General features: G+C 39.1%; 1 protein-coding gene across 2 annotated transcripts in view; it reads left to right on the top strand.

Moving 5' to 3' along the window:
• Nucleotides 1-5,633: 5,633 nt before the first annotated feature.
• The window catches only part of LOC124404322 (mothers against decapentaplegic homolog 6), a 35,651-nt gene continuing 15,735 nt past the window's right edge, over nt 5,634-25,549 (top strand). Inside the window, exons 1-4 of one of the 2 annotated variants that reach the window (XM_046878373.1) lie at nt 5,634-6,119; nt 7,984-8,701; nt 13,832-13,882; nt 23,531-23,641. In XM_046878373.1, the coding sequence (XP_046734329.1) occupies nt 6,045-6,119; nt 7,984-8,701; nt 13,832-13,882; nt 23,531-23,641 (955 nt within the window). In that variant the 5' untranslated portion in view covers nt 5,634-6,044. Of the gene's footprint in view, nt 6,120-7,551; nt 8,702-13,831; nt 13,883-23,530; nt 23,642-25,549 lie in introns of those variants that run through there. The other variant, XM_046878365.1, reaches the window with a different exon arrangement.

Here is a 25,549-nt window from a genome sequence, read left to right as displayed (position 1 = left end):
TATATATCTAAGGGGCAATATGCAGGGTATTTTATACACAAATGAAATGCATTTGAAAAACAAAAAAATCAAGATATTTGGAAGATATTTGGAACACGTATCGATTTACAATAATTTTTTCGATAAATAATGATGGAACTCCATTTGAATGAATAACGTATACGTATAATTATAATTCTGCGATACTGTGAGTATAAGAATATTATATTAAAAATATATAAGAAGAATGACGAGCGTGAAAAATAATACGCGCAAAGTTTCGCGTATAATCTGAGAGAAGCGGGGAAAAAAGAAACCGACATCGCCGAATCCCATTATGACGCAGCAATATATAATTCTTTGAGTTGTAACCGACCACCGGGCGAGATGTAAGTGGGTCAATTGGTGCATAATTCCAATTTAAGCCGCGTATTACACGCTGCGTACATATACGTATACACACGTACAGACACAATACGTACACAATTTTTCCCTTGGGCAGTACGTACGTGTGTACCGCGTACGTAGAACGATGTATAAGGCATATAAAGGCGGATTAAATACAACCGACTTCTTCTTATTGCGGAGTTCCCGCTAAAGCGTCTCGTTAAAAATGACAAAGACAAGTGGAGCACGTGTACAATACGAATAGGGTAAAAAAAAAAGAAAAAAAGAAAAAGACAAACAAGAAGAATGATTTGCGTAAAAAGAATATAACCGAGGCCATAAAAAATGACAAGCATTTATTAAGTCATTATTTTCCTCAACCACAACGATTTTATTCCGATGTATCTCTTGCAAATATATAGCCTGCCTGCAGTGCGAAACGTATCAACAAGACACGATGTACGCAACGATAGGGATAAAAATGCATCTTCATGCATATATTATTATATACATGTTGGATCAGTCACTCAAAAAAATCTTGGATCAACCTTGAGAAAAAAAGATCCTCAAAGTTTCAAGGCTCTATCTTGAATATTAAGGGGTATCGATATTTTTTTCTTTTTTTCTTCTTATAACCAAATTTTATTTCTTTTCAGACTTTGATTTTTTCGGAATTTTATAACGATTGAAAAAAATCGTCAAACAGTATAGACAACTAAATCTGAGATTGAAAATACTTTTTATTCAAATATTTTCAGTTTTTTTATGACGGAATATTCAACGTGGCATCGAAAAAAAAATATACCCTAGACATAAAAAATAAAAAAATTTACCGATACCCTTTAACAGTGAGATAGAGCATTGGAACCTTGAGGATCACATTTTTTCAATCTTAACTTAAGACTTTTCAACTTGGAGCATAATAATTTTTTCGAACACTCAGGTACATACACACGTACACAAATTGAAGGTTAAAATTACAGAAAATTGTTCGTCCCTGTGATTCGGCGAGTTTATAAGTACAAGCCTGTACGGTAGACATTGGTCATAATGGGGATGGTTTCGTGGGCGTCGTCTGCGCGAGGGTATTTCGCCGAAGGTGCGGTCGAGCCTCGTATCCTATCCTTCGGTCCGGAATAATAGAATAGAATTCGGTTATACGCGTGTATCTGTACGGTTGAAGGAAAGAGCGGTTCGTCCCCCGCCGTTACCGCCGCCTCCGCCGCCGCCGCCGCCGCCCGTCGAAGTTAAAAGACCGTGAGACGACGGGCGACGGGCGACGGCGACGGCGAAGCGGAGAAGCGAAGACGGAGGGGGGAGGCGCTGGCGCCTGCAGCGCTGAATTGGCTGGCGCCAAGAGCGACCGACCGCCGGCCGACCGACGACGACGACGACGACGACGACGATATCGCACAGGAAGTTACCGCAGGCCGCACCTGTCCCTGTTGCCTGCCTGCCATCGCATCGTTGCGAGTCGAACCGGCTCGAGGACGAGCTTTGAGCTGCTCCAACCGGCTGCGCTGCACACAAGCATCAGGCACAAGCTGCAGCGCCGGCTGCTCTCAGCTCACCTGCGCCTAGGTGGAAAAGCGCGAATTATGCCTAAATCCGGCGCCCGGCGTAACCTCCGACTCCTCGCCGCAGACGGCTTCCCTTCCCTTTACCTCCTTCTCCTCTTCCTTGCCCCCCCCCCCCCCCCCCCCCGCCCCTTCTCCCTACTCCCGGGGAACCGCCGGTCGGTGTATCTTTAGCGTGGCGCCGCGTCGCCCCGTTCAATGAAAGTACGAAGAATGCGAGCAATTTTCGTTATGTCTTCGAAAATAGAACCGCCGCGTTGGGTATCCGCGGCGTGCCTCCGTGGCGAGAGAACTTGCGGAAAAAGGCGGATGCTGGCCGCGTCTCTGTGTGTACCCGATGGATAAACCGATATCTACTTCACGTTTACGTTGAAGGTGGTGTGCGCGTGTGTGTAACACGTTACACGCGTTGCACCGCGATTATGCCTCGCTCGTATACACGCATTACATATACGAGTAGGTATAATAAATGCGCAAAGTACATGTATCTTGCCCGACGCCGAGCCGTCCGGTCACTGGAATTCCCATTAATCCACGCCGATTTTTCATCACCCGTAAGACGACGCTTTTGCATTCCGTATAGATACGTTAGGTACATACCTATGTGCCTATTTGCAGTGAGTGTACGTATCGCGTTTATTCCCGAAAATTTTTATGTCTGTATATTGTAGTGTCGGTGATACGTGTGCCACGTTATCTCACTGATTACTGTCGAATTTGTTTATTCCGAAAAAAATAAATCCAAGCCTTATTTAAATTTCAACCGAAAAAATTCCTTCTCTCATTGTCGTTTATCAATGTGTAAGTACAAGAGAATTAACGTCGTCCAAACGCTTTCGGTCTTCTTATTTTACTCTATATGTATATCTTTCGGTTACATATTGAATTTCAGTACGACTAATTAGTTTCACAAGAGTAATCATACTTCTCTTTCTTTATGCTCGCATTCGAAGATACGATGTATCTGGAAACAGGAATTTGCGTATCATCTTGTTGTTAAATGTGACTGTGCGTGAGTAGAAATTCCGCGAAACAGAATTTTAAAAACAGAGAGAAAGACAGAGAAAGAGAGAGAGAGAGAAAGCGAGAGAAAACTATACGGGCTGGATAAACTGTTATTACGTTATACGTAAACGAGAGAATGATGAACTGTTTGTTTGAAAGAAGCCACGGTGAAAAAAAACCGCGAGAGAGTTGATATACCTAATGATACAACACTATCTTCTCTGATATAATAATTTACTCCTTGTAAATATTGCTCCTCGACAAACGAGGTTCTTGCATATTGGTGGTATTGTTATTATTATTATTGTTATTATTGAATCTGTACGTATAGAACGTACATACGTGCACAGAGGTACGCGAATAAATTACTGGCGAGAATATTCTGCGATATGGATATTGTGTAGGTTACGTGGTATAGATATCGTTAATGAAAATACTAATGATAAATACGAATATATTTTGCTAACGGCAGCTCGTTTCCCCTTTGACGAATCTTGCCTGTAACATGAAAATTTTCAGTCTCAAAGTTCCACGCGAAATTGCACACCGCACACGTCCCACAAGAGAGTGAGCACGGCGTGAGACATTCTTCATCCTGGATCCACTAAAAAGAGGTCGATTAATCCGTGGCAGAATCTCTCGACGAGCTACAGGTGACGGCGCGTGTATACACAGAAGAAGCTTGTACAAGCGCAACCGTCACAAGTATGCATCATACATTTATACACGCACGTACGTCTGCCCCCGACATGGCGCAAGAAATTTGCCTGCAATCACCAGACGCACACAGTACAGTAGGTGTCGGGTGTAATATTTATATCAGTCATAGCAATCTAGTGCGTACATAGGTGAATAAATATGCGTATAGGTGCGTGGCGTACAGTGGCATGTTGATAGACGGGATATATACTCGTGGAACGTCGGCGTGTATATACGTGCGTACGCCGAGCAACGATAGAATAAATTGTGTTTTTATTCGAGAGGCCGGCGGGAGCGCTTTGTCATTTAAAACGAGTCGTGGGTGGGTGTTCCTTTGATGTGGTCTACGCACCAGCACCAGAACCAACACCGTCGCACGCCCGCACGCCCGTATATCGCGGCTGAAAATTCGTCTTGGAATGTTGACCCCCGGTGGGACAGGCGCTGGCGCTTCGTAAAGAGACGCTGGCGTCTGTCTAGCCTGCGGCCGCCCCCGTAGACGGGCGAGTCCACCTCAAAGTCGGCGTGTAACGCCGCCGCCGTTCCGCGAGCTGCGAGCGTTTTTAACCGTTCCAGCTGATCGTAAGAATAAATAAGCGGAAGGAGTGGGCTTAGGAGAGAATAAGAAGGATCATCGGTGCGCCGACTTCCATCTATTGACATTGAGGATCGGGGTGGATCGCTTGTGTGCGAAAAATCGTTGAAACTGGATCACGGAAATCGTGGAAGGCGTGGAAACGGTCGAGGCCGTTCGGATCGGTCGGTGATCCGCGGAACGTAGGGCGAGACGGTAGAGTTAGCTACCTGCGCGCCGGTGGCGCCCCTGGCGTAGAGAATGGGAAGCGCGGGAGCCGCGGCCATGTTTAACAATCTGCCCTGTGCGTTTAGTATGCCGTGGTCGGTGGTGCGTCGCGTTAAGGCTCCTGGTGCAGACGAGGAGGAGTTGCTCACCGAGAAGGAGTTGCTCACCGAGAAGGAGTGAAGTATGTGTTCATGACGGAGGCCTCGTGCGACGACGACGACGAAGCAGAAGAAGCAGAAGAAGAAGAAGAAGAAGAAGAAGAAGAAGAAGAAGAAGAAGAGGAGGAGGAGGAGGAAAAAAAGGAGGAAGAGGAGGAGGAGGCAAAAGATCGAGATAAATAGTAGGAGGAGGAGGAGGAGGCGAAGAACCGCGGTCTGCTGGCTGCCTCTCTCTCATTGTCAGTAAATCCTCGTCCGTAGTGTCGTGCCGCCGGGGTGTTCGCGTGTGTATAGAGAGCAAAGAGTATAAGAGCCGAGGCTAAGCTGAGAGCTTGAGCCGACTCTCAGTACGAGAATACACGCGTACGTTCGTACGTAGAACGAAAGGGAACTCAACGAATCGGGCGTCCCCTGACTAATAGTGAAAAAGCAAGACACGCGAAAGGAGCATAAGTTACTGCAAAGGTATATAAATATAACAATCGGATAAAATAACAGAGTTTAAATACCTGTCGACGAATATTAGTAAGCAATTGTTATTGCGCGTTGTGCGTGCGTCTGTGTTTGTTTGTGAATGTGTGCGTGCGTGCTTTCGCCTACGTATCAAACTTGCAAGCGCGTTCCGCCGACGAACGACTTGACGACGATCAACAAGTTCGACAACTTTTCGGCGCGTCGATCGATCGATTAGCTCGCGTTTGTGTTTCGTTGTTCCGAAAACATACGACGCGATCGGTGCGGGAGGAATTGTACGTTAATTTTACTCACGTTTTACACACGCGTGTACTTTGTTGGAGATATACTTTACACGCACACGAAATCCACACTTTGATTGAACGTATAAATAGTTAATAAAAATAACGTTTTTGTGTATTTTTGTAATATATATACATGCATACATACATACGTTTACATGCGTCTCATATCCATCAGGCTCTCGCTCTCTTTCCCCCGCTATTTCTATCATTAAAAATGAGATGATAATTATATTGATAACAATTACAATAACAATACAAGGACAATAGTCATTGATAAGTTAAAATCTTCTTTCTTTTTTTTTCATTTCTTATTATATAGAAATTATTCAACGTGTGTTAAACCATGACGATGGTGTGACAACAACGACGAGAGTGTGCGGAGAAGCTAAGAGACCGTGTGATCAACAAACCTGTTTAAAATAACCGACCAGGTACACGTAATCGTGCGTCTCTGTGACGTACAACACATACCTACCACCACTGCCGGTACAGCGTGTTGGTATATACGGGATAAAAAAACAAAAAAAAAAATCCAAGAGGGAATAATAATAATAATAATAATAATAATAATAAACGAGTGAACAAGAATAAGTGATGAGAAGTGTAAAATGTTAATTGGTGATAACAAGGTATTAATAAATAGTGGTGTCCGTAACGGAATCGTAATCAAAGTGTTGTTATGTGGGGCCACAGCGGTTGTGGCCAATACCAGGAGCATCGTCATCGTCATCATCATCGTCAGCAGCAGCAGAAGCAACAGAACCGTCCTCGTGGACGTCGTGCAATTTTCAGCCTTATCAAAAGCATCCTGGTCGTCGATTGTGAGATCCGGTGATCCGTTGCCGCGTGTAAAGTCGTCGTCACCGAGCTGGACTGAGAGGGTAGAAAAAAATCGGGAGGATATCGATAGGAGATCGAGATCGTCGTCTTACTCGTCGAGTTTTGTCGATGATCGTAGAGAAAAGAGAAGAAGGTGGCGTCTCCAAAGACGCGTCGTGATTCTCGTTGTTCTCGTTAAAAAACGTAGACGTAAAATCATCACCCCGCTGCTGTTAGCCGCGGTGGTGGTGGAGGAGGTGGTGGAGGTGGTGGAGGTGGTGGAGGTGGTGTGCTCCGCTCTTTCACTCGGTATCAACGCCGACGGCGGCGCCGCGCCGACACAACAAGTCGGCCAAGAGACAGAGACGGTGACGGGAGGAGAGGGCGAAGAGGAGGAGGAGGAGGAGGAGGAGGAGAAGCAAAAGAATAAGAAGAATAAGAAGAAGAAGAAGAAGAAGCACCGACGACGACATACACGCGTCGTCCGCGACGCCGCGAGCAGCAGCCCCTCTCTTCTTTCTATTCTTCTTCGAGTTGACGTTGATCCGAAGTTGCTGCTGATACTTCTTACTATTGCAGCCTACCGTTACCATCGGTTCGAAAACCAATCTTCGTTCTTCTTATCCCCCATGCGAACGAAGCCCGCTTGTGAGATACAGGCTTAAGGAAAAAGATCAAGGAAACAAGTATCACCCACCCCACGGCGTATTACATCCATCCATATTTACACACATTCACACCTAGTGCGGAGTGTTGGGTGTGAATATTTTTGAGAGAAAGGAGAAGTTTTTGATCTCTCTCTCTCTCTCTCTCTTTCTGTCTCTCTCTTTCTCGCTCACTCTCTCTCTCTCTCTCTCTTTCTACGTATTATATACTATTATTATTGTTAATTGATAATCATTTTATTTTTCCTCCCATCTCTCGTTATCGTCACTATTCCGTACTGTATATATATTTATATACACACACACACATATATATATATATATATATATATACATAATCTTCCGCTCTCTCGCATTTGCATTTTTTTTTCGCGAACGAACGTTGTCGTTATTGTACACCACGCCGCGTGTTTTCGCTCAGGATATTGTGTACATAAGCACGAACCTTTAACGAACAGTGAGACGGATTGATTTGATTCAACGGTGATAATCCAGTGTGATCCGTGGAATTGAAAAAGGAATTGTGATAAAAAATAAAAATTTTAATTGAGAGAATTCGAGAAGGGAGGAAATAAATCAAATATATAATAAGAAACAAGAAAGAAAAAAAAGAACAAACAAAACACAGTGCGTGCGTGTGCGCGAGTGTGTGTGTGTAATAAAAAAAAAAAAAAAAAAAAAAAAAAAAAAAAAAAAAAAAAAAAACGTGAAATCGAGAAAAGCACAACTGTTTGAGAAACGCGGTTAAAAGTACTGGCCCCCAAATGCACAACCGGGAAATCCTGTTTCATGTTCATGTTCTGGAGCAAACGGACTCTGCTCACTAAACGTCTCCTTAAGGCAAAAGTCCGTGGGGAGCATGAAACCGAGTGTGAAACTCAAGAGAATAATCATCACATTATACCGTACTCGATTGGTTCGACGAGCGAATCATCATCGAAGCATCCAACCTCAGGCAACGGCGGCGGCAGCAACGGCAGCAACAGTGCCATCGGTCCATCGACGACATTGGGCGTAGCTAGCGCGGGAAAAACGACGACGACGACGACAAATTGTTGTTGCTGTTGTTATTGTTGTTGTTTCACCACCGGTAGCGAGGATAATCGTCGTCATAATCATCATCAGCATCAGGATCAGCAGCGTTACAGCAATGCGGCGTCAGCCAGCGTCGACGATACGTCAAACGAGTACAACGGCCGTATAAATAGGTGCAAGGATCTGCTGAAAAGTTTGAAGGAAAATCAGCTGGAAATACTTTTGGCCGCTGTAGAAAGCTACGGGGCTGATCTAAGCGGCTGTGTTCTCGTACCGAGGCGACGACGAGCCGACGGAGAACGAAGGACCGTCGAAAACCCGACGAACGATTATCGTACGACGATGTGCTGCAGGGAGGAGAAGAACGCGGTGCAACAGACGCAGCGATACTCGGCTCGTTATCATTATCATCATAATCAACACAGTCAACACAGTCAAAGACTGCTGCAGCAGCGACAGACCCGAGGGGAACGCCGATCGGACGATAACGACGAGAACGCGATGCCCATGGAGGAGAGGAACCTCCCGTCCCCTCTCGTCGCCGATCCAACGTCGACGACGACGAATAGCACGTGCAGCAGGTTCGGCCGAGGCGATCGACAGACGTCTTACCGTTCGCGAAATTCCGCCGGTGCGACGCCGGCGTCGACGGGTCGCAACAACGCCGTCGAACCCCACCTTCTCTGCTGCCAAATTTGGCGGTGGCCCGACCTCGCCGACAGTGATGAACTTAAGAGACTTCCGGTATGCCAATCCGACCAGGATCCCGTGTACGTTTGCTGCAATCCCTATCATTGGAGTCGGCTCTGCAAACCCGGTGAGTTTATGTTATATCGATATGTATGTATGCATGGGTAGATTTATCATTTTTGCAATGTTGTGCGATTGATTGATCGATTGATTGCCAGTGGCGTTTTTCGTTTCTTTTTTACTTTAGAAATTGTCTCAATTTATGAAACAGCTACTCGACGTTGTGATTGAAGAGAATGAAGTTCGTTACGTTAACGTAAAGTGATTCATTTTTTAGAAAAAAAAAAATCATTATTTTGAAACTGTAGGCTCGTCTAAAATTGAATAATTTATTATTAACAAGCGAAGTGTATTCAGGTTTTGGAAATTAAACTCTTTCAAAACCGTTTGAAATTTTCAAAACAATCATTCCAGTTCTTCAATATTGCTTTACATTAATGATACTATAGATTTAGATCTGCTTGTTATGATTAACCGATTCATCCTCCACGAGTTCGGCTGTAAATCCCCGATTCTTCGTATTATCTTTAACCAAACTCGAATAATTTCTTCCTCCTTTAATGCGCGGTGATTGTTGCTAATGATCAGCCGGACGTCGTTGCAGAACCGCAACAACAACAACAGCAGCAGCAGCAGCAGCTGATTGTGAATTTGATACGACGTCTTTGTGACGATGATGATAGGTTCTCTTATTAACGTCTTCCCGCTAATTTTCGCGTGTACCTTAATATGCATAATATACTGTTCAAATATTTTCACATCCACATTGCAAGTGTATAATCAAATGTAGAGTACGATAACGATGTGTTTTTACGTTTCTCGATAATGACAGACAGATATATGAAAAAGTGAAGAAAAGAAAAAAAAGATAATTTTTCGTTACACAATTTGTCGATTTACGATTATATTAGGTCGTAGAAAATCCACAAGTAAAAAGAGAAGAAAAGAAAAAAAGAAAGGGTGAAAAAGTAGTGGAATTTGAGGAAAAAATTATTCAATTCAGTGTTTAATTTTAATCATATTCCATCAATTATAAATATACGATTCTGCATTGATGAAATCTTTCTTACGAACAACTATTCGAGATTCAAAAGCGTCGCGCCGCGCCGTGGCGACCGATTTTCAGATAACGTTGATCACACATTCTGCCCGCCGCCATATATCGCTATCTGTATAGCCTCGGTTCTCTTTGTGTGGCAACGTTACCGTCTCGTATATTACATTCTACTCGGCGCCTGGCGCCTGCGAATCGCGAATTGCGAATTGCGAATTGCGATACGGTACAACGGTAGGATATGTATATAGGTAGCGCACGTTACGGATAAACGATGCCGTAAGAAACCTCGCATTGTAAAGCCGCGGAAAAGAAAAATGTATATGAAAATAAAAATTGAACCGCAGTATCTACTTCGTACGTGAAAGTGAAAGATCGTCGTTATTGTAAGAGAATTTACTGTTTTTGTACACACGATTTATGTACGTGTATTTTAGGATGGTCCTTAATAGAGTTGTTTTTTAATTTTCGTCCTCCCACGGGGGCTTAAACCCTTTGAAATTGATAAAAAAAAAAAAAAACCATGAATATATGAAATAAAATGGGAAAAACTTGATTTTGCTCTTCGAAAATAATAAAACTTCGACAAACCAATATATTTTATTATACAGTTTTTTTATTTCGTAGCTATACTTGACAGAGAACGATAGTTTTATATTGAAATTAAACTTTGAACGTTAATAATAATTAACACATGAATACTTTCATCGACGAATTTTATGCGTCTGAGCTTTTTGTCGAGCGTTCAATTCTCTATGAAAATATATATTTTCCATTATTTTCGGTACATTCGTCAACGATTTAAAATAAAATTTCAAAGAACATAAAAAAAAGTTTTTCCCGTGTGATTTCCTCATAAGATACTTCGATCACAAACCGAACTATCTTAGAGTTCATATAGACAGTTCAAATTTTCAGGGAATTCTTTTTTATCCACTTCAAAACATCTCAGCTCCTTGGGAGCATATAAATTAAAAAATGATCCTATAAGGACCATCCTATAATGTACATATAGATACTGTACCTAGAAATGATTTATTTTGTCGGAGAAGGTCAGGATTGAATACTTAATTTATTTCAACGTTTCGTTAACGGCGCAAAGTTTCCATCTAGTCTAATGGTTGCCACTATTTTTTCCTCAAGATGGCCGGTCGGGCCCGGCTGAAACGTTGAAATAAATCAACTATTCAATCCTGACCATCTCCGTCAAAATATATCATTTCCACAAACACCATCGTTACAAATCCCGTATCCATAGATACACATATATCTATACGGAATATGGTTTAAAAAAACGATGTAAAAATCGTCGAATAGTACATTACATTCGTATGTTTTTACCGCTGTTTGTTGCACACGAGTGAGAAATGTCTGAGAGGGATGAAGACGGCGGGCGGGGGAAGGGGAGGGGGAGGGGGAGGTGGCGGTGGCCGCGGCACTTACCAATAGCCGCTGCACACAATCAAAGTCAGGAAGGGGGGCAGGGACAGGCAGAAGGAAATGAATCTAAAAATAAATCGTGTATTCGGCGGCGAGTCAGGTTGTCGGCGAGGGGGTTGCAGGGGGATCGGCGCCGACGGCGAGTGCGGGGTGGGGGGTTCTTGACGGCGCCGCTGCGTGTCATTGCTGGCGCCAGCTAATTGTCGAGGCCAGCCGCAGCATGAGCCGAGTTGCTGCTGCTGCTGCTGCTGCTGTTGCTGTTGCTGTTGCTGCTGACGCTGACGCTGACCGAACCGCCTCGACGAACGTTCCTGCTTGTTTCTACCTTCTGTCCTGTCGGGAGACAGACTCTGCTCTACTCTCTCTCTCTCTCTCTCTCTCTCTCTCTTTCTCTGTCTGTCTGTCTATCTTCTTGCGTGTGTCTCTCGCGGCGATAGTCATTCCACCGTCATTTCGATCTTTCGTTCCTTCGTACTTTGTCACCGATGGTAGGTATGAGTCCAGGGTGTCCAGTATTCGTGGAAATTATGGAATCAGGGAATTTTTGAGGGAATTTTATGTCCCCTGTAAACCAAAAAAAAAAAAAAAAAAAAAAAAAAAAGAAAGAAAGAAAAAACAACCTGGTTATCTTAGGGAATTTCATGTCGTATCTGGAATTATATATAGGTATGTACGAGGTTTGTAAAAATTTATCTCACCATTTGGTGAGAGGTAACTTATCAAAAATTGTACGTGATAGAGAATTCTTATAAATTCGCCTCACGATCAGCTGTGCTCTAGTCAAACATAAAATATTCTTGTTCGTATGACTATTGTGTTTTTCATTTATTATGTACGCGACAACAAACTGGACAAATAATGATTCTTGTCTGGAAAACCTGGTATTCTCTCACCTCTCTTGAATTAGGTTTTCACAAATAATTGGACACCCTGTATAACGCAATGTCGGGATGTGAATTATAAGAAATTGAAATTGAAATTATTCGTAACATTTAACGTACTTATACACGAAACAACAACGTGTTAGGTAAAGTAGTTTCTCCAGAATTTTGGAACTTTAGAATGATTCTTCTAAATGTCGTTTGTTTACGATTCTTTGTTTCTTTTTTTTTTTTTTCTTCTATCGTTACTTCTTGGTTGTAATTAATTTTATGACAATCATCCTGTACAATAAAGAAGGTGAGGGACAGATGTTGTTTTTTTATTTATTTTTTTTTTTATTTAGCAAACATGCGTCGTTACAGTAACGTTACTATAAAATCAAACTCGTGTGATACATTATTTGGTATATAAAATTGGATATTATACTTATGTACACATGGACACGGGGGTTTGTACAAATTCTAGTATTGTTATTTTATGTATATATATATATATATATATATATATAACGCGGATCGTTTGTCATCAATAAGCCGCGGTACTTATCTCTCTAATTAGATGGTTATCTCACTGCTTCCTAATTACGCCGGGTTTATAATCGGTGGATTTGGTGGTGGTGCTGCTGCTGCTGCTGTTGCTACTGTTGCCGATGTCATGTCGCAGGTGTTTTTGAACGAGCCTTTCGATTATATATATATATATATATGAGCTCACGCGTCGTTCCTATGCTTTTATAGAATCGTAAGGATCAAATTGAACTCTTAATTTTTTATTTGAAAAACGTCGTCCACGTTTGCGAATCTTGCAAAGTATAATCGATATTATTGAACGCGTGCGTGTCTGTGTAGTAATTAAAAGATCGTTAATTAATCTGCGGTAACGACTTGGATATGGTCGTAACAATTCGAGTTATAAATTATTTAAACAATTGAGCAAGACTGCATCTTGCAGCAGCCCAACAGCTTATGTTACATGTGAAAATACTTCGGCTGCTGCTGCTGTTGCAATCGTCCCCGTATAGTTATTATAAAACTTGATATATCTTAAAAGGACAAAAAATTCTACATACCTACCGACGTTTTAAGTATACGCTATTCGGTCAGCCAGCTAGCGAACGATCTAATAATAGAAAACTTCCTATTTTGGAAGCAAAAGTTATTCCATATATAACGGATATTGCGTTCCTATTTCACGTTTGTCATAATAAATAATAACGCGTTCAGCAGCAGCAGCAGCAGCAGCAACAGCATTCGTGACAGGAATTGTATATTGCTTTTCTGGTTGATTATTACACGTCGATTTATTACTCTACAAGTCCTTTCATTTTTATTTCCAAGAATGAATGGTATGTGGAAAAAAATAAAGTCATTTTTCGTTCTAATAATTATCAATTATTATTTATTTATAATCTCTTCTTTTTGTCTAGTTTTGTAAATATAATTATACGCCCAATGTCACACAATTATCATTATTCTGGTTAGACTGCAACGCCTCTCTCTCTCTCTCTCTCTCTCTCTTTTTACGTCTCTCTCTTTTTTACAAACCGCATAATTGCACCCATCAGGCAGCGGCGGATTTCTGCGAATAACATATTTTATTCGAGTCCGCAGATTTCGCTGCCGTTCGGGGATATATAGAGCTGCATTTACATTATATACATATATATATATATATATATTTAACAGTTTTATCTATCTCACGGTATTTTTAAATGTAAATTTTTCTTATTTCTGGTTGTATAAAAATGTTGATATTATTTTTCTCATTTCTCTTTCAGCGATAGATTAATTCCTATTCTTATTGTGCTTTATTTCATTTCAGAGTCGCCGCCACCTCCCTACTGCCTTATTGCCGATAGGTTAAGACCCGAGGGTGAGTAATATCAAAATATTCATATTCACCTATATTTATATTATTCTGCGTTTTACGTTGTACGCGGAATAATTGTAGATCGCGAATAGAAAAAAAAGAGCAGATTTTGCTTGAAAATGGAGAAAAAGAAAGGACACGTGAAGGTTTTTTGGTAAAATATACTTCGTGAAATTCACAACTCTATCTCAAATCCATGAAAACCACTTTATGCAGGGTAAAAAGTCTTCTACATTTGTAGTAAATAAAAAATATAGTCGACATTGGTGTTTTTATTTTTGTTTATTTATTTATTTATTTATTTATTTTTTTTTGTTTTTTTACCAAAAACACCGCCAGCTTTCGGTAAAATCGCTTTTTTTTTTCTTCTCTTCGTACGCGATACGTATATAAGACAGTCGTATACACGCGAATCGTGTAACGAAAGGATAAAATCGTGGCTATACTGCGATCAATAAATCTTGCCGTTTTCGGTCAAATCGGTCGCAACCTTCGTCAATGAACATCGCTCTCTACTACGCGTTTAGAATCAGACGCGTTACAGCTTTTAAGGAAAAAAACCTTACACCTAGGCGCACACACATACATTCTCGTGTATGTTGTACGTTGTACGTATGGTCCAAATCTGTTTAAATACCGGTTACACTGTGTGTGCTGTAAGGCTACGCGAGAGAGGATCGAGTTCACCTAGTTATATATATATTTCGGTGGGTCAAAAAAAAAAAAAAATAAAAAAAAAAAACAAATGACCATTTTTAATTTGTCAGTTACTTTGAAAATATCGTTTAAGATGACGAGAAAAAAAAATTCTGTGTAAAAGTTTGAGCCCTTAATATTCATAATTAAGAGATGCTTATTTGCGGTTTTTTATTTCGCGTTTAAGTAACACAGGAATTTCTTTTTCTTTTTTTTTATTTTATCTTTTATCTTAATTTTGGAATATTATTACTTAACAACAGATTGGCGACGTAGTAAAGAGCAATACATATTTTTTTTGTAGGAAATCGAACAATCTACAAAATGGTGTTATGTGATTTTTTCGTTAATCTACTCTGATTCAAAAATTATTTAAGGTTAAAAATTAGTTTATGTGACAAATATTACGATTATTATTAATTCATTTTCATTTTCATTACGAAATATAAAGGTTGAAAAATGAAAAACAAAAGATATAATATTTCTTACGAAGTTCATTTTATCTTCTTTACTGAAACATTGAAATTTTTCTGGAAATTTCCGATTACTTAACAAGATTTATAATAAGTTTTTAATCTAAACTATTGTACAAAATTTGTATTCATATTTTAATCAACTCTTGAACCGGTAGATTTACGAAAAATTAAGAGCTCAAACTTTTACGGAATTTTTTTTTTCGTCATCTTGAACGATATTTTTACGCTGACTATTGAAAAAAAATTAATCCTTCTTTTTTTTTTTTTGTCCGCTCTAATATATATATACGTGTGTGTGTGTGTGTGTGTGTGTGTGTAATACACAAGGTAGGTGCAACCTGCACGATGTTCTTGGAGGAGGCGTTTTATTATACACTTGGCGCAGGTGCAACGCGGTTTAATTCACAACGGGTTTATACGTTCGTCCATTACGTATACATATATGCATTGGTATAATCGATTGTTACACGCGTGAGCGAGGTGACTCAATTTTTAACGATAAGCGATTTACACGCTTCAATCTTCGTTATGTCATTTAGTTTTATAATTTCAACTATCAAACTTTTAACTTTTGGAAAAAATCTAGAAAAAAGTGAGGAAAAACAGAAGGTAATCTACGATTTTTACTCTACTTAGTCGCTTGCTCAAGGTTGTAAAAATATTTTATGTACATTAGGGTGTTTCACAATCAGAAAAAAGTAGCTGCGATATTCTAACCCTTAAAAAGTTTAACTTTTCGGTTGAAAGAAAGGTTCTGTGAAAAGATCAGGGTTCTTTGTTATATGGAAGGTCGCTGTCGGTTGATTTTTTACTTTTATACATTTTTGTTTTTTAATTTATGAAGTATGGTGAGTAAAGAAAAAAAAATTGTTTTCTTTTCTTTTGTTTGTTTGTTTGTTTGTTTTCATTGCTTACATCAATCATAATGTCAATTTACGTGACAAAGAAGATTCACACTTGTAATAATTATCATTAAGTCTCCAGTCGATGTTTGAGAAGCGTATCTGACGACTTTTTCATTATTAATTATATAAATATAAATCTCATTATGTATCTATACTTATAATTTAATGTGAACTTTGAATTTAGGAGAATAAGATGATGATACATCGTTGTGTTATGGATCATGATCTTTGGCTTGAATATAAATTTCAGGAAAGAAATGAACTTTGGGGTGGGGTTAAAAACTTGGAAAGGTCAACATTGCGAATGGGCGATATATATATCGAAATTTCAAACATATCAGAATAAAACAACGAAAGACGAATCGTTCGAGATCTTCTTTTTTGAAAAAGTGTCGCTGATTAGAATGACTATTAACCAGTGACTCAATATTTCTAGCAATTCATCTTTCATTATTTAATTCTCAAAAAAAAAAAAATAAAAATAAAAAAAAAAAAAATCGAGCGCGATCTTCCACTTAACGTAGAACCCTTATTTTTTCACAAAATCTTTCTTTCAATCGAAACCAACCTTTTTAGGGGGTGCAATGGTGGAAAATCGTCAACTCTATCCTAGGTAGAGAAAATCACAAACTTGTAACCGAAACGCCCCGAACTTACGAACCCAAGGAGGCAAAACGCGCCTTAAAAAGTCTCTGCATGCCGGCCTCTGTCCACGGGATCGTGTAAAGCCTCTCTCTCTCTCATTCTCTCTCCCTCCCTCTCTTGTTCCGTTTCTCTTTGCATCACACACGCCGTGTAGGAAGGCGAGTGTTACCGGGGTCAATATCTTTCGTTGATAGCACTAGAGCTACTCGGCTCAACTTTGCTCGAATAAACCGAGTAGCGACTTGCAGCATTACACGTGCGCTCTCTCGTATTTCTCTCTTCCTTCTCTCACTCTCTCTCTCTCTCTCTCTCTCTGTCTACTGTTACGAGTACACAATTGTTAATCGGAAATCGAAGAAATTTTTGCAGAAAATTGTGGAAACGAAATCTTGTCCTATTCCATTTATTTGCCGTAAGTACTCTGCAGACGACGTGCAAAATTTGTGCTCTCACTTTTTTCCTGTTCTTTTTTTTTTTTTTTTTGTTTTCTTGCCTGCAGCAGATACCGTTCGCACGATTTTCGCATTCAATGACGATCCTTCTGCAAATCATCTGTATTTGTTCCACACTCTTTTTCCTTACTTTTTTTTTTCACTTCCTCCTCATTTCATTCATACAAATATTGTAAACTGTACGGCATACGCGACCTACTGTAAAATGATATATTACTCTCGATTCGTCGGTGATATATACAATATATAAATATAATATGTGTATATTAGGGTGGCGAAAAAAACCGACTATTTTTTTTTTTTTTCAGTCTCGTGTGACAAAATGTTAGTTTTTGATGTTTTAATAGCCCACTCCAGAGGACAGCTCAAAAAAAAAATTTTTTAAGAGGTCGCTCCAAATTTTTTAAAATTTCAAAAATCGTCAAAAAATTAAATTAAAAAAATTATATTTTCAGTATTTTGTTTGATTTTTAATTCATGTCGTGGTGTATTGTTATCGATTCTTTCTTACTAAATTAAAGAAAAAAAATTTATGAAATTTTGATATGAATATTAAAAGGTCGCTCGAAAAGATCTAAAGAAATGCACCAAAAAATTGAAAAAAAATTATGAGCGACCTTTCAAAATTCAAATTTTGAATTGAAACTTTCGGAAACTTATTTTTATTTGTCTATAAAATTATACCGTGACGAGAAAAAAAAATAAAAACATTTATTTTTGACGATTTCTGACGTTTTAAAAAATGTGAAGCGATCCCTTAAAAATTTTTTTTTGAACTGTTTCTTGGAATGGCCTCTTACAACATCAAAAACTAACATTTTGTCACACGAGACTAAAAAAAAAAAAAAAAAAAAAAAAAAAAAAAAAAAAAAAAAAAAAAAAAAAAAAAAAAAAAAAAAAAAAAAATAGTATGTTTTTTTGCGCCACCCTAGTGAATATGTATGTACGGGGGAATCAAATTGTATATAATATAGGCATGTAGGTATGTAGTGAAGTTCGTGTTATGATAACGATGCGATTTACACTCTATATGACGTATAAGAGTCAGCGAGAAGAAAAAAAAAGAAGAATAATAATAAATAGAATGCAATTTTTGCAAGACATTCTTGCTAAGTTGGATTTTCGATGCGTGCGTAAAGTGCCCGATATCCTAACAGTGCGGTAAAACAAATCCCTTCCCCCATCGGCTTGGCGAAAAATTCTAAATTTTACACACACGCTTTTTCTTTGAAGTATGTAACGCACTTACCGTCAATTCAATTTTACACACGAACTTTACGCACCGCCGGTGACGTCATTCGGCTGAGTTTGCTTGCCCCAGTGTGATTACAGCGTTCGTCTCGGCTAACGCTGGGAACTTTACACACGGGTCCGAATTCGCTCACTTTCCGCACTTTGAAAACAATACGTATACTATTTTTTTAACACAATTTATATATATGACTATACACACACACATAAATACACTCACGTGTTTAAAATTTACGTCATGCGTAAAGCTAACAATAAGATTTCTTTTCTCTTTATTATCTTTTTTCCTACTTATTTCGGACACTTTTAATGAATTATACCCTCGTGTTTTTGAGCGACACTCGCGTTGTTATTATTTTATGTATTATACAACGAGTTATAATTATACAGAGCTGATTGTACATATTTATAGGTTTACAATATGTTTGTGTGTGTGCAATACCTGCGCCCAGCTCGTGTATATATATCGTATAATATTGTATATCATCGTCTAAACGTGTAGTATATAATACAGCGAGCTCATTATATACCCCCACCCCCACCAATTCCACCATCATATTTTTGTCATTTTTGTTATGATTGTTATTATATTTATATACACGCACTTACATATATATATATATATATATATATATATATATATATATATGACATATATGTATATATGACGTATGTATGTACATATTTCTTTTGACAGCGGGATTTCTTATCGGTGGTTATAAGAAAAGTAGAGGGGAATAAATAAATAAAGAAGACAGAGAGAGAGAGAGCGAGAGAGGAAAAGAAAAGAAAAGAAAACGTTCTACTACACAAAAAAAGATTTACTCGGCATCGCGCGTGTAGCGATTTCGTCAAGGTTACTATATATACATATATACATATATAAACTTCTATGTATATGCACATATCTTTGGGTGTATTATTTTTGATGGATTTACGTCTCATTTGTTCATGCTTCTATTGTAGTTACTGCTGCTGCTGGTGCTGCTGTTGCTGCATAGTAACGCGACGCTTCTGTAGTGAATTTTTTTATTTTTTCATACTTTTGCAACCACAATTAAAATTTTTCCCAAATAACTTGTCTACAGTATGTAGAAAATACGATCTGATGTTGGATAAAAATTTGGCGTAGTATTATATTGTCCATTTATATTATTGCTCTCTCTTTCTCTCTCTCTTCTTCCCCCATCTCTCCCTCTCGCTCTCCTAAATTCTATCTCGATCCGTCGCTCTCAAAGTCGGAACACGAGAGAGGAGAGCATCGCCAGCAGCAGCAGCCACTTGACAGCGTCTCCTCGGACAACAGAGAGGAGAGACCAGCTCTTGGACCGGGAGTGGCTCACTGACATTCCAAGGCTTCCTCGCGTGGTCGTGGGCCCCGTTGCTTTCTCACTAAAAATCCACCGTTTCCGGATTGGGAAAATTTCTCGCGGAGACCCGCAAGCCTTATATATGCCTTCCTTTTCTTCTTTTATTTTCCTTATTTTTCCTTGATTTTTTGTTTTAACTTCCTTCTTTTTTCGAAAAAGTTTTCGCCCACTTTTTACAGTCGGAATTAATTATTTAAAGAATATACGAGAACGGTGTGACGGAGATGTAAGAAAGAGAGAGAGAGAGAGAGAGGGAGAGAGAGAGACACGTGGTGAGAATTGTTAAAGAGAAATGGCGATGATGATGATGATGATGATGATGATGCTGTTGTTGTTGTCTACAGCAAATCTGCAGGTTTGATCTGAAAAATACTTTTCACGGAGAGGCATTTGCACGAAGAAATTATCAAAACAAATTGTATCCATGTATGTATGAATGTGTCTCGATGCTTGCGCAATATACATACACATATATATATATATATATATATACGTTTTTGTATTTTTATGAAGCGACGCATGCGTGGGGGGAGTAGGTATATATAATTCTTTATGTACGTGCATACATATATTCCGTATACGTTCATGTTCATTGACTAGAAGGAGAAGAAAACAGAGAGAGAGAGAGAGAGAGAGAGAGAGAATTGAATGCTCTGTATAAGCATCTATACGTATATACATATCCGGTATTAGGAAAGTGATTAACGACGTTACGGGTTTATTTTATTATACAGTCTAATCGGTGCGTATAAAATACGTACGTTACGACGAAATTTACTACAGGGTACATACGTTGTATGCAAACGTAAACGTGTGAAAGGAGAAAAAGAAAAAAAAAGAGGTAAAGAAAGAAAAAAGTCTAAAAAACCTATGATGAAAACGCCGTGAATCTTTATTACATTATACTCGTATTATATACATATAATTTATTCATAAAATTTTCTACGTATATAACTTTCACTTATTCTTTTTCCTTATAATCTTATTCACGTTATCTAACCGTTTCTAATTGCAAGTATCTAAGTATTATTCGTAATTATTTCCTCCGTTCCGTTCATCATCCGTTGTTTCGTATCACGACCGCGAACTCTTGCTTGTTTGACATTACTGAAAAATTTGTGAGAAAAAAAAAAAAAGGAAAAGAAAAAGAAAAAGAAAAAGAGAAAATGAAAGAAGGAAGGAAACAACAACCCTGAATAACCGCAGGTGTAAGAAAAAATCAAAACTGCACGATATCTACTTGTATTATGCAGCCTAGATGGGGTGTTTAGCTAATCTATAATAATAATAATAATAATAATAATAATAATAATAATAATAATAATAATAAACTATACATATTGTGACAAGAAGTAATAAGCCGTTAGGGAGAAAATACGCTCTGGGATCGACGCGATGCGACGCGACGACGCGGTTCGTCAGGAGAACGGAACGCTTTCGCGGTATATTAGGGGGGACTTAAAATAGCTCTTTTAGACGTTTCCAAAGTCCTTAGTTCTCTCTCTCTCTCTCTCTCTCTAACTCCGGTTATCCCCGCGGTGAACAGAAGGAGGAAGAAGAACTATTTTTTCTTTCAAGTTATATAGAAACGCGTCACGCTACACGCTGTAAAAATTTCCTCTTTCTTACCTCGATCATTATAAAATTATCGTTCAAAATACGGTGTAAGGAATATCAAGCTATTATACATATACGTCTGTAATACATTCGTGGAAAAAGAATGATTTATATCGGAAAGGAACAAAAAAAAAAAAAAGAAAAAAAAAAGAAAAGAAAACACACGGACACACTGATTGTGAGTATAAAAATCACGTCAAAAAACATCTTCTTTCAATCTATCGTCATACACTGAGAAACAATGTTTATGTTATTTAATGTTTGACGTGCGGATATCAGGGTGATTCTTAAAATTCGTGAATGTACAATTCAATATATACATATACAATATATACATATATACTATGCATCGTAAAGTATATATTGCATTTAATCGCAATTCTTTTTTTTTCTTTCTTTCTTTCTTTCTTTCTTCTTTTCGTATGTTTCTGTACCAAGCCACGAACAGGTAACATCGATTACGTCCGTGGGGTTTACTTGATGATTCTGTAATTATGACGTAAATTTTTTTGGCTCATTGAATACTAAAAATAAATACTAAATATATATATATATATATTGCAGAGTAGTTTTCACCAACGGGGGATGAAATGGAGTACTTTACGCGTTTTCGAGCGTGCGTAAAATACATAATGTAATATCGGAGTCCCGAAATAAAAAAGACACTGACATATTCCCCCTGCTGGTTGAAGCTGCGGAGCGATAACAGGAAACGGCGCTGCGTTCCTCTCGAGGGAAAAGCAACCAGCCAACCAGCCAGCCAGCCAGCCAAGCCTAGCTAGAGGCGTTCGTTCGTTTCTCGTTCGTTTCTCGTTCGTTCCTTCGTTCCTTCGCCTTGGATATAATACCGAGTCTCAGAGTCTACAACCCAAGAATCTTGAAAGAATGCGACCGACCGACCCACCGAGAGTCCGATGTTTGTGACGTCAGCCTTCCTCTCTCTCTCTCTCTCTCCCTTTTGTTCCTCTGCTGTTGCTGCTGCTGCTTCTGCTGCTGCTCCTCCTTATTCTTCTTTGTCTCTCTCCATGTGGTTCATCGGTTAATGAATTATCTGTACAACCTTCAGTCTCATGCCTCAAGCTGTCACAATGGTCAGACTTTTATTGTGTGTGCAAGTTTCATGGTTTCTGGACATGGCACATATGCATGTATCTACGTATATGTATACAGATTTACTCGCCCATTTTTTTTCTGCATAATTCAACCTCCGATCTGCTCCAAAGTCGATCGTTGACGTCCACCAATTGGTCTTCACTAACCGATCATAGTTTTGTTTCTCGAAATTTTTCTCTTCTCTCGCCGTAGCGTCGCGTCTCACGTCGGTGTTAAAATCGTCTTTCGGTTTATATAACCCGTTTCGGCTCGTTCCGATCTATGAATGGCAAGATATTGTAATACAAGTTTCGCCGCGTGGTGTGTACAAAGGCAGGATATATATGTATATTGTATATATATATTTATATTATTATTATTATTATTATTATAATATTATGTCTTATTGTTAGTCACAGCTTCCATACGGTTGTTGTTTTTGTGTCGCGACGATCGAGTTATGCAATAGCTTAGTTCTGCGTAGAAAAATCCTATCTCGCTCTAGGTATATTAATATATGTCTCTCTGGGTATATGGCAGGTATATGTATATGGGTGAGTGTCGAAGAACACGCGTATGCATGGAAGCGAGTGAGTACGTTGCGAATCCGGCTAGTAGAAGTTATCGAATAGGACAAAGAAGAAGTAAAAGTAGAAGAAGAAGAAGAAGAAGAAGATTGAGCTGAAGAGAGAGGTTCTCGCTAGCCGCTGTCGCGTCAAAATAGCGTCGCGCGTTTTTTCCTCTTTTTATGTTATACGTACATATCATATACATATACGTACGTACATACGTATATATATATATCGATATACTCACACTATGACGGAGGAATTATTGAAACGACCCGCTTTGCGGGAAAACAACCCGTGCAGGCGAATTTAAAAGACAAAAAAAAAAAAAAGAAGAAATTTTCTACCCCACCTCCCCCCCGCGCCCGCTAAATTTTCACCACCTAATTGAATGTAATTTATTCTCATCGTCCTGATTTTTATCTATTTGTGTATTTATTCAAATTTTTTTTTCTCGTTGTCTTTGATGTCTGTTTTTTTTTCTCTCTTTTTTTTTTTCACTAACAATTATTTTTTGTTTAGAAGCAGTTATTTTATTCATTTAAATGTAACAACTGTTTCTCATTTATGGATTTCAGATCGTGCACCGAGCGAAGGTGGAGGCGAAGGAGACGCCGGCTCGGTGATTAATCGACACAGAAACGCAAACCCACAGCCACTTCTCGAATCCCTGACGACGAACGGTGAAGGTATTTGCAATTTTCTCTACCTGTGCGTGTGCGTGTGTGTATCGATTTATAAGATATATCAATTCATTTCCGTGCTATGTTTTTCACCGATTCTTTAAAATTTGGACAATATTTCCCCGCGATTTGAGTACGTAATCGGGTTGTTTTTTTTTTTCTTTTTTTTTTTCTTCTTAATTTAAATTAATTTTTGATTTTTCTTTCTTATCGAATTTCGATATTCCTTCTCCTACGGCGATGAGAAAAAGGGGGAATCGAACGAGAAAAGAATACCGTCAACGTATGTAATGCACGCGGATATTATGTGGAACGTTGTGTCGATTAGGTAATAGGATTTAGAGACGAAAACAATTTGCTCATGCACAAGGTGAGGTGAGGTGAGACACGTGGCGCGTGGTGTGAGGCCAACCAGCTGGAAGCCGTCCTCTATTTTTCTCTCTCTCTCTCTCTCTCTCTCTCTCTCTCGCTCGCTCTTTCTTATCTCATTATTATTTTTGTTACAGCTTCTCTTCAGTTTTGAATTTGTCATTCTCCCTTACTCTAGCTCTTTTTTTAAATTTTTTTCTGTTTCTTTTTTACTCCAAACGTTGTAATGTTATACCTGATGTCCATATATAAACACATGCAGGACTCGATCACGTGTCGCGTAGAGGTTCATTAATCGATTACACATCGTTGTTGTACAACTCGACAATAATCATTACGATGAATGCGGATTATCGACAAATGCAAGTTATTCAACCGTATTACATATAATACTATGGTACTTACTATACACATATCGCATTCGAATATGTTACAGGCATTAATTGTTACACTGTAATCGAGTTGGCCGGATTAAATTATGCATATTGGATATTGCAATTTTAATAGCAGACTAAACAGTTGTCGTCTTATATGGATATTTTACACGCAGGATAGGATGTAGTTAATTGTGTGTAAATATTCGACGAAACGGTAATTTTTCGATTAGGCTTGAAAAATATCCAATATTCACGTAACTCGAGTATATAATATACTCGGTATTGCACGCGCATAATGCACTTGTTGCATAATTTTTTCGAAACTTTAAACGGCGATTTAAGACCCGTCCGCTAATATTTTCAAATTGTTATTGTGAAAAAAGTATTATATATCAGTTATTACAGCCGTATGCGTTCCGCGACTTTTGTTTTTTATAGATCTCGTCGAGAGTTTGCAAAAATTTTTCAAACGCAACTTTTCTCTCCATCTGGATATGAGTTCAATCAGCATTCTCGCACAAGATTCTCGTCGTATCTCGAATACAAGATCGATCCGGATGCAACGAAATAATATAGCCTTAAAGCAAACCAGTCGACAAATATCATTTCAACTATCGATAGAAAAATAATTATAATTATAATCAATATATAGGTTCAACAGAATTCTCCCAATTTTTTTACAACCTACATACACCCTAAGAATGACGTTTTGACTTTTTTTATGCATGTCAAAGTAGGGAAGAGATCATCTACGTAGTTCCGATCTTGCCAAGTATCAGAGACACTCGTCTTCTTCTTCTTCTTCTTCTTCTTCTTCTTCTTCTTCTTCTTCTTCCTCGGTCGGTAAGGTGGGTGGCTGAGTCGGGGTTTAGAGAGGGGCCGAAAGGACGTCGGCGTCGCGGCGGGAGGAGCACGGGGGGGGGGGGGGGGGGTCGGAGGGGGTGGCTGGCGCCAGACAGCTGCCGCATGTGCCGCGACCTCGCTCGGCTGCCCTGCCATGGCCCTGCCTGCTTGCTTGCTTGCTGCCATTGCCTTTGCCTTTGCCTTTGCCTTTGCCTTCCACTATCGCAGCCGCCGACAACGTAACGCAACGCAACGTAACGCAACGTAACGCAACGTAACGTAACGTAACGTAACGTAACGTAACGTACAACTGTACAGCTTTATT

Source organism: Diprion similis, chromosome 1 (genome assembly GCF_021155765.1).
Source record: "Diprion similis isolate iyDipSimi1 chromosome 1, iyDipSimi1.1, whole genome shotgun sequence".
Classification (NCBI taxonomy): domain Eukaryota; kingdom Metazoa; phylum Arthropoda; class Insecta; order Hymenoptera; family Diprionidae; genus Diprion; species Diprion similis.
The sequence above is the reverse complement of the archived record's forward strand: the minus strand, read 5'-3'. Positions and strand labels throughout refer to the sequence as shown.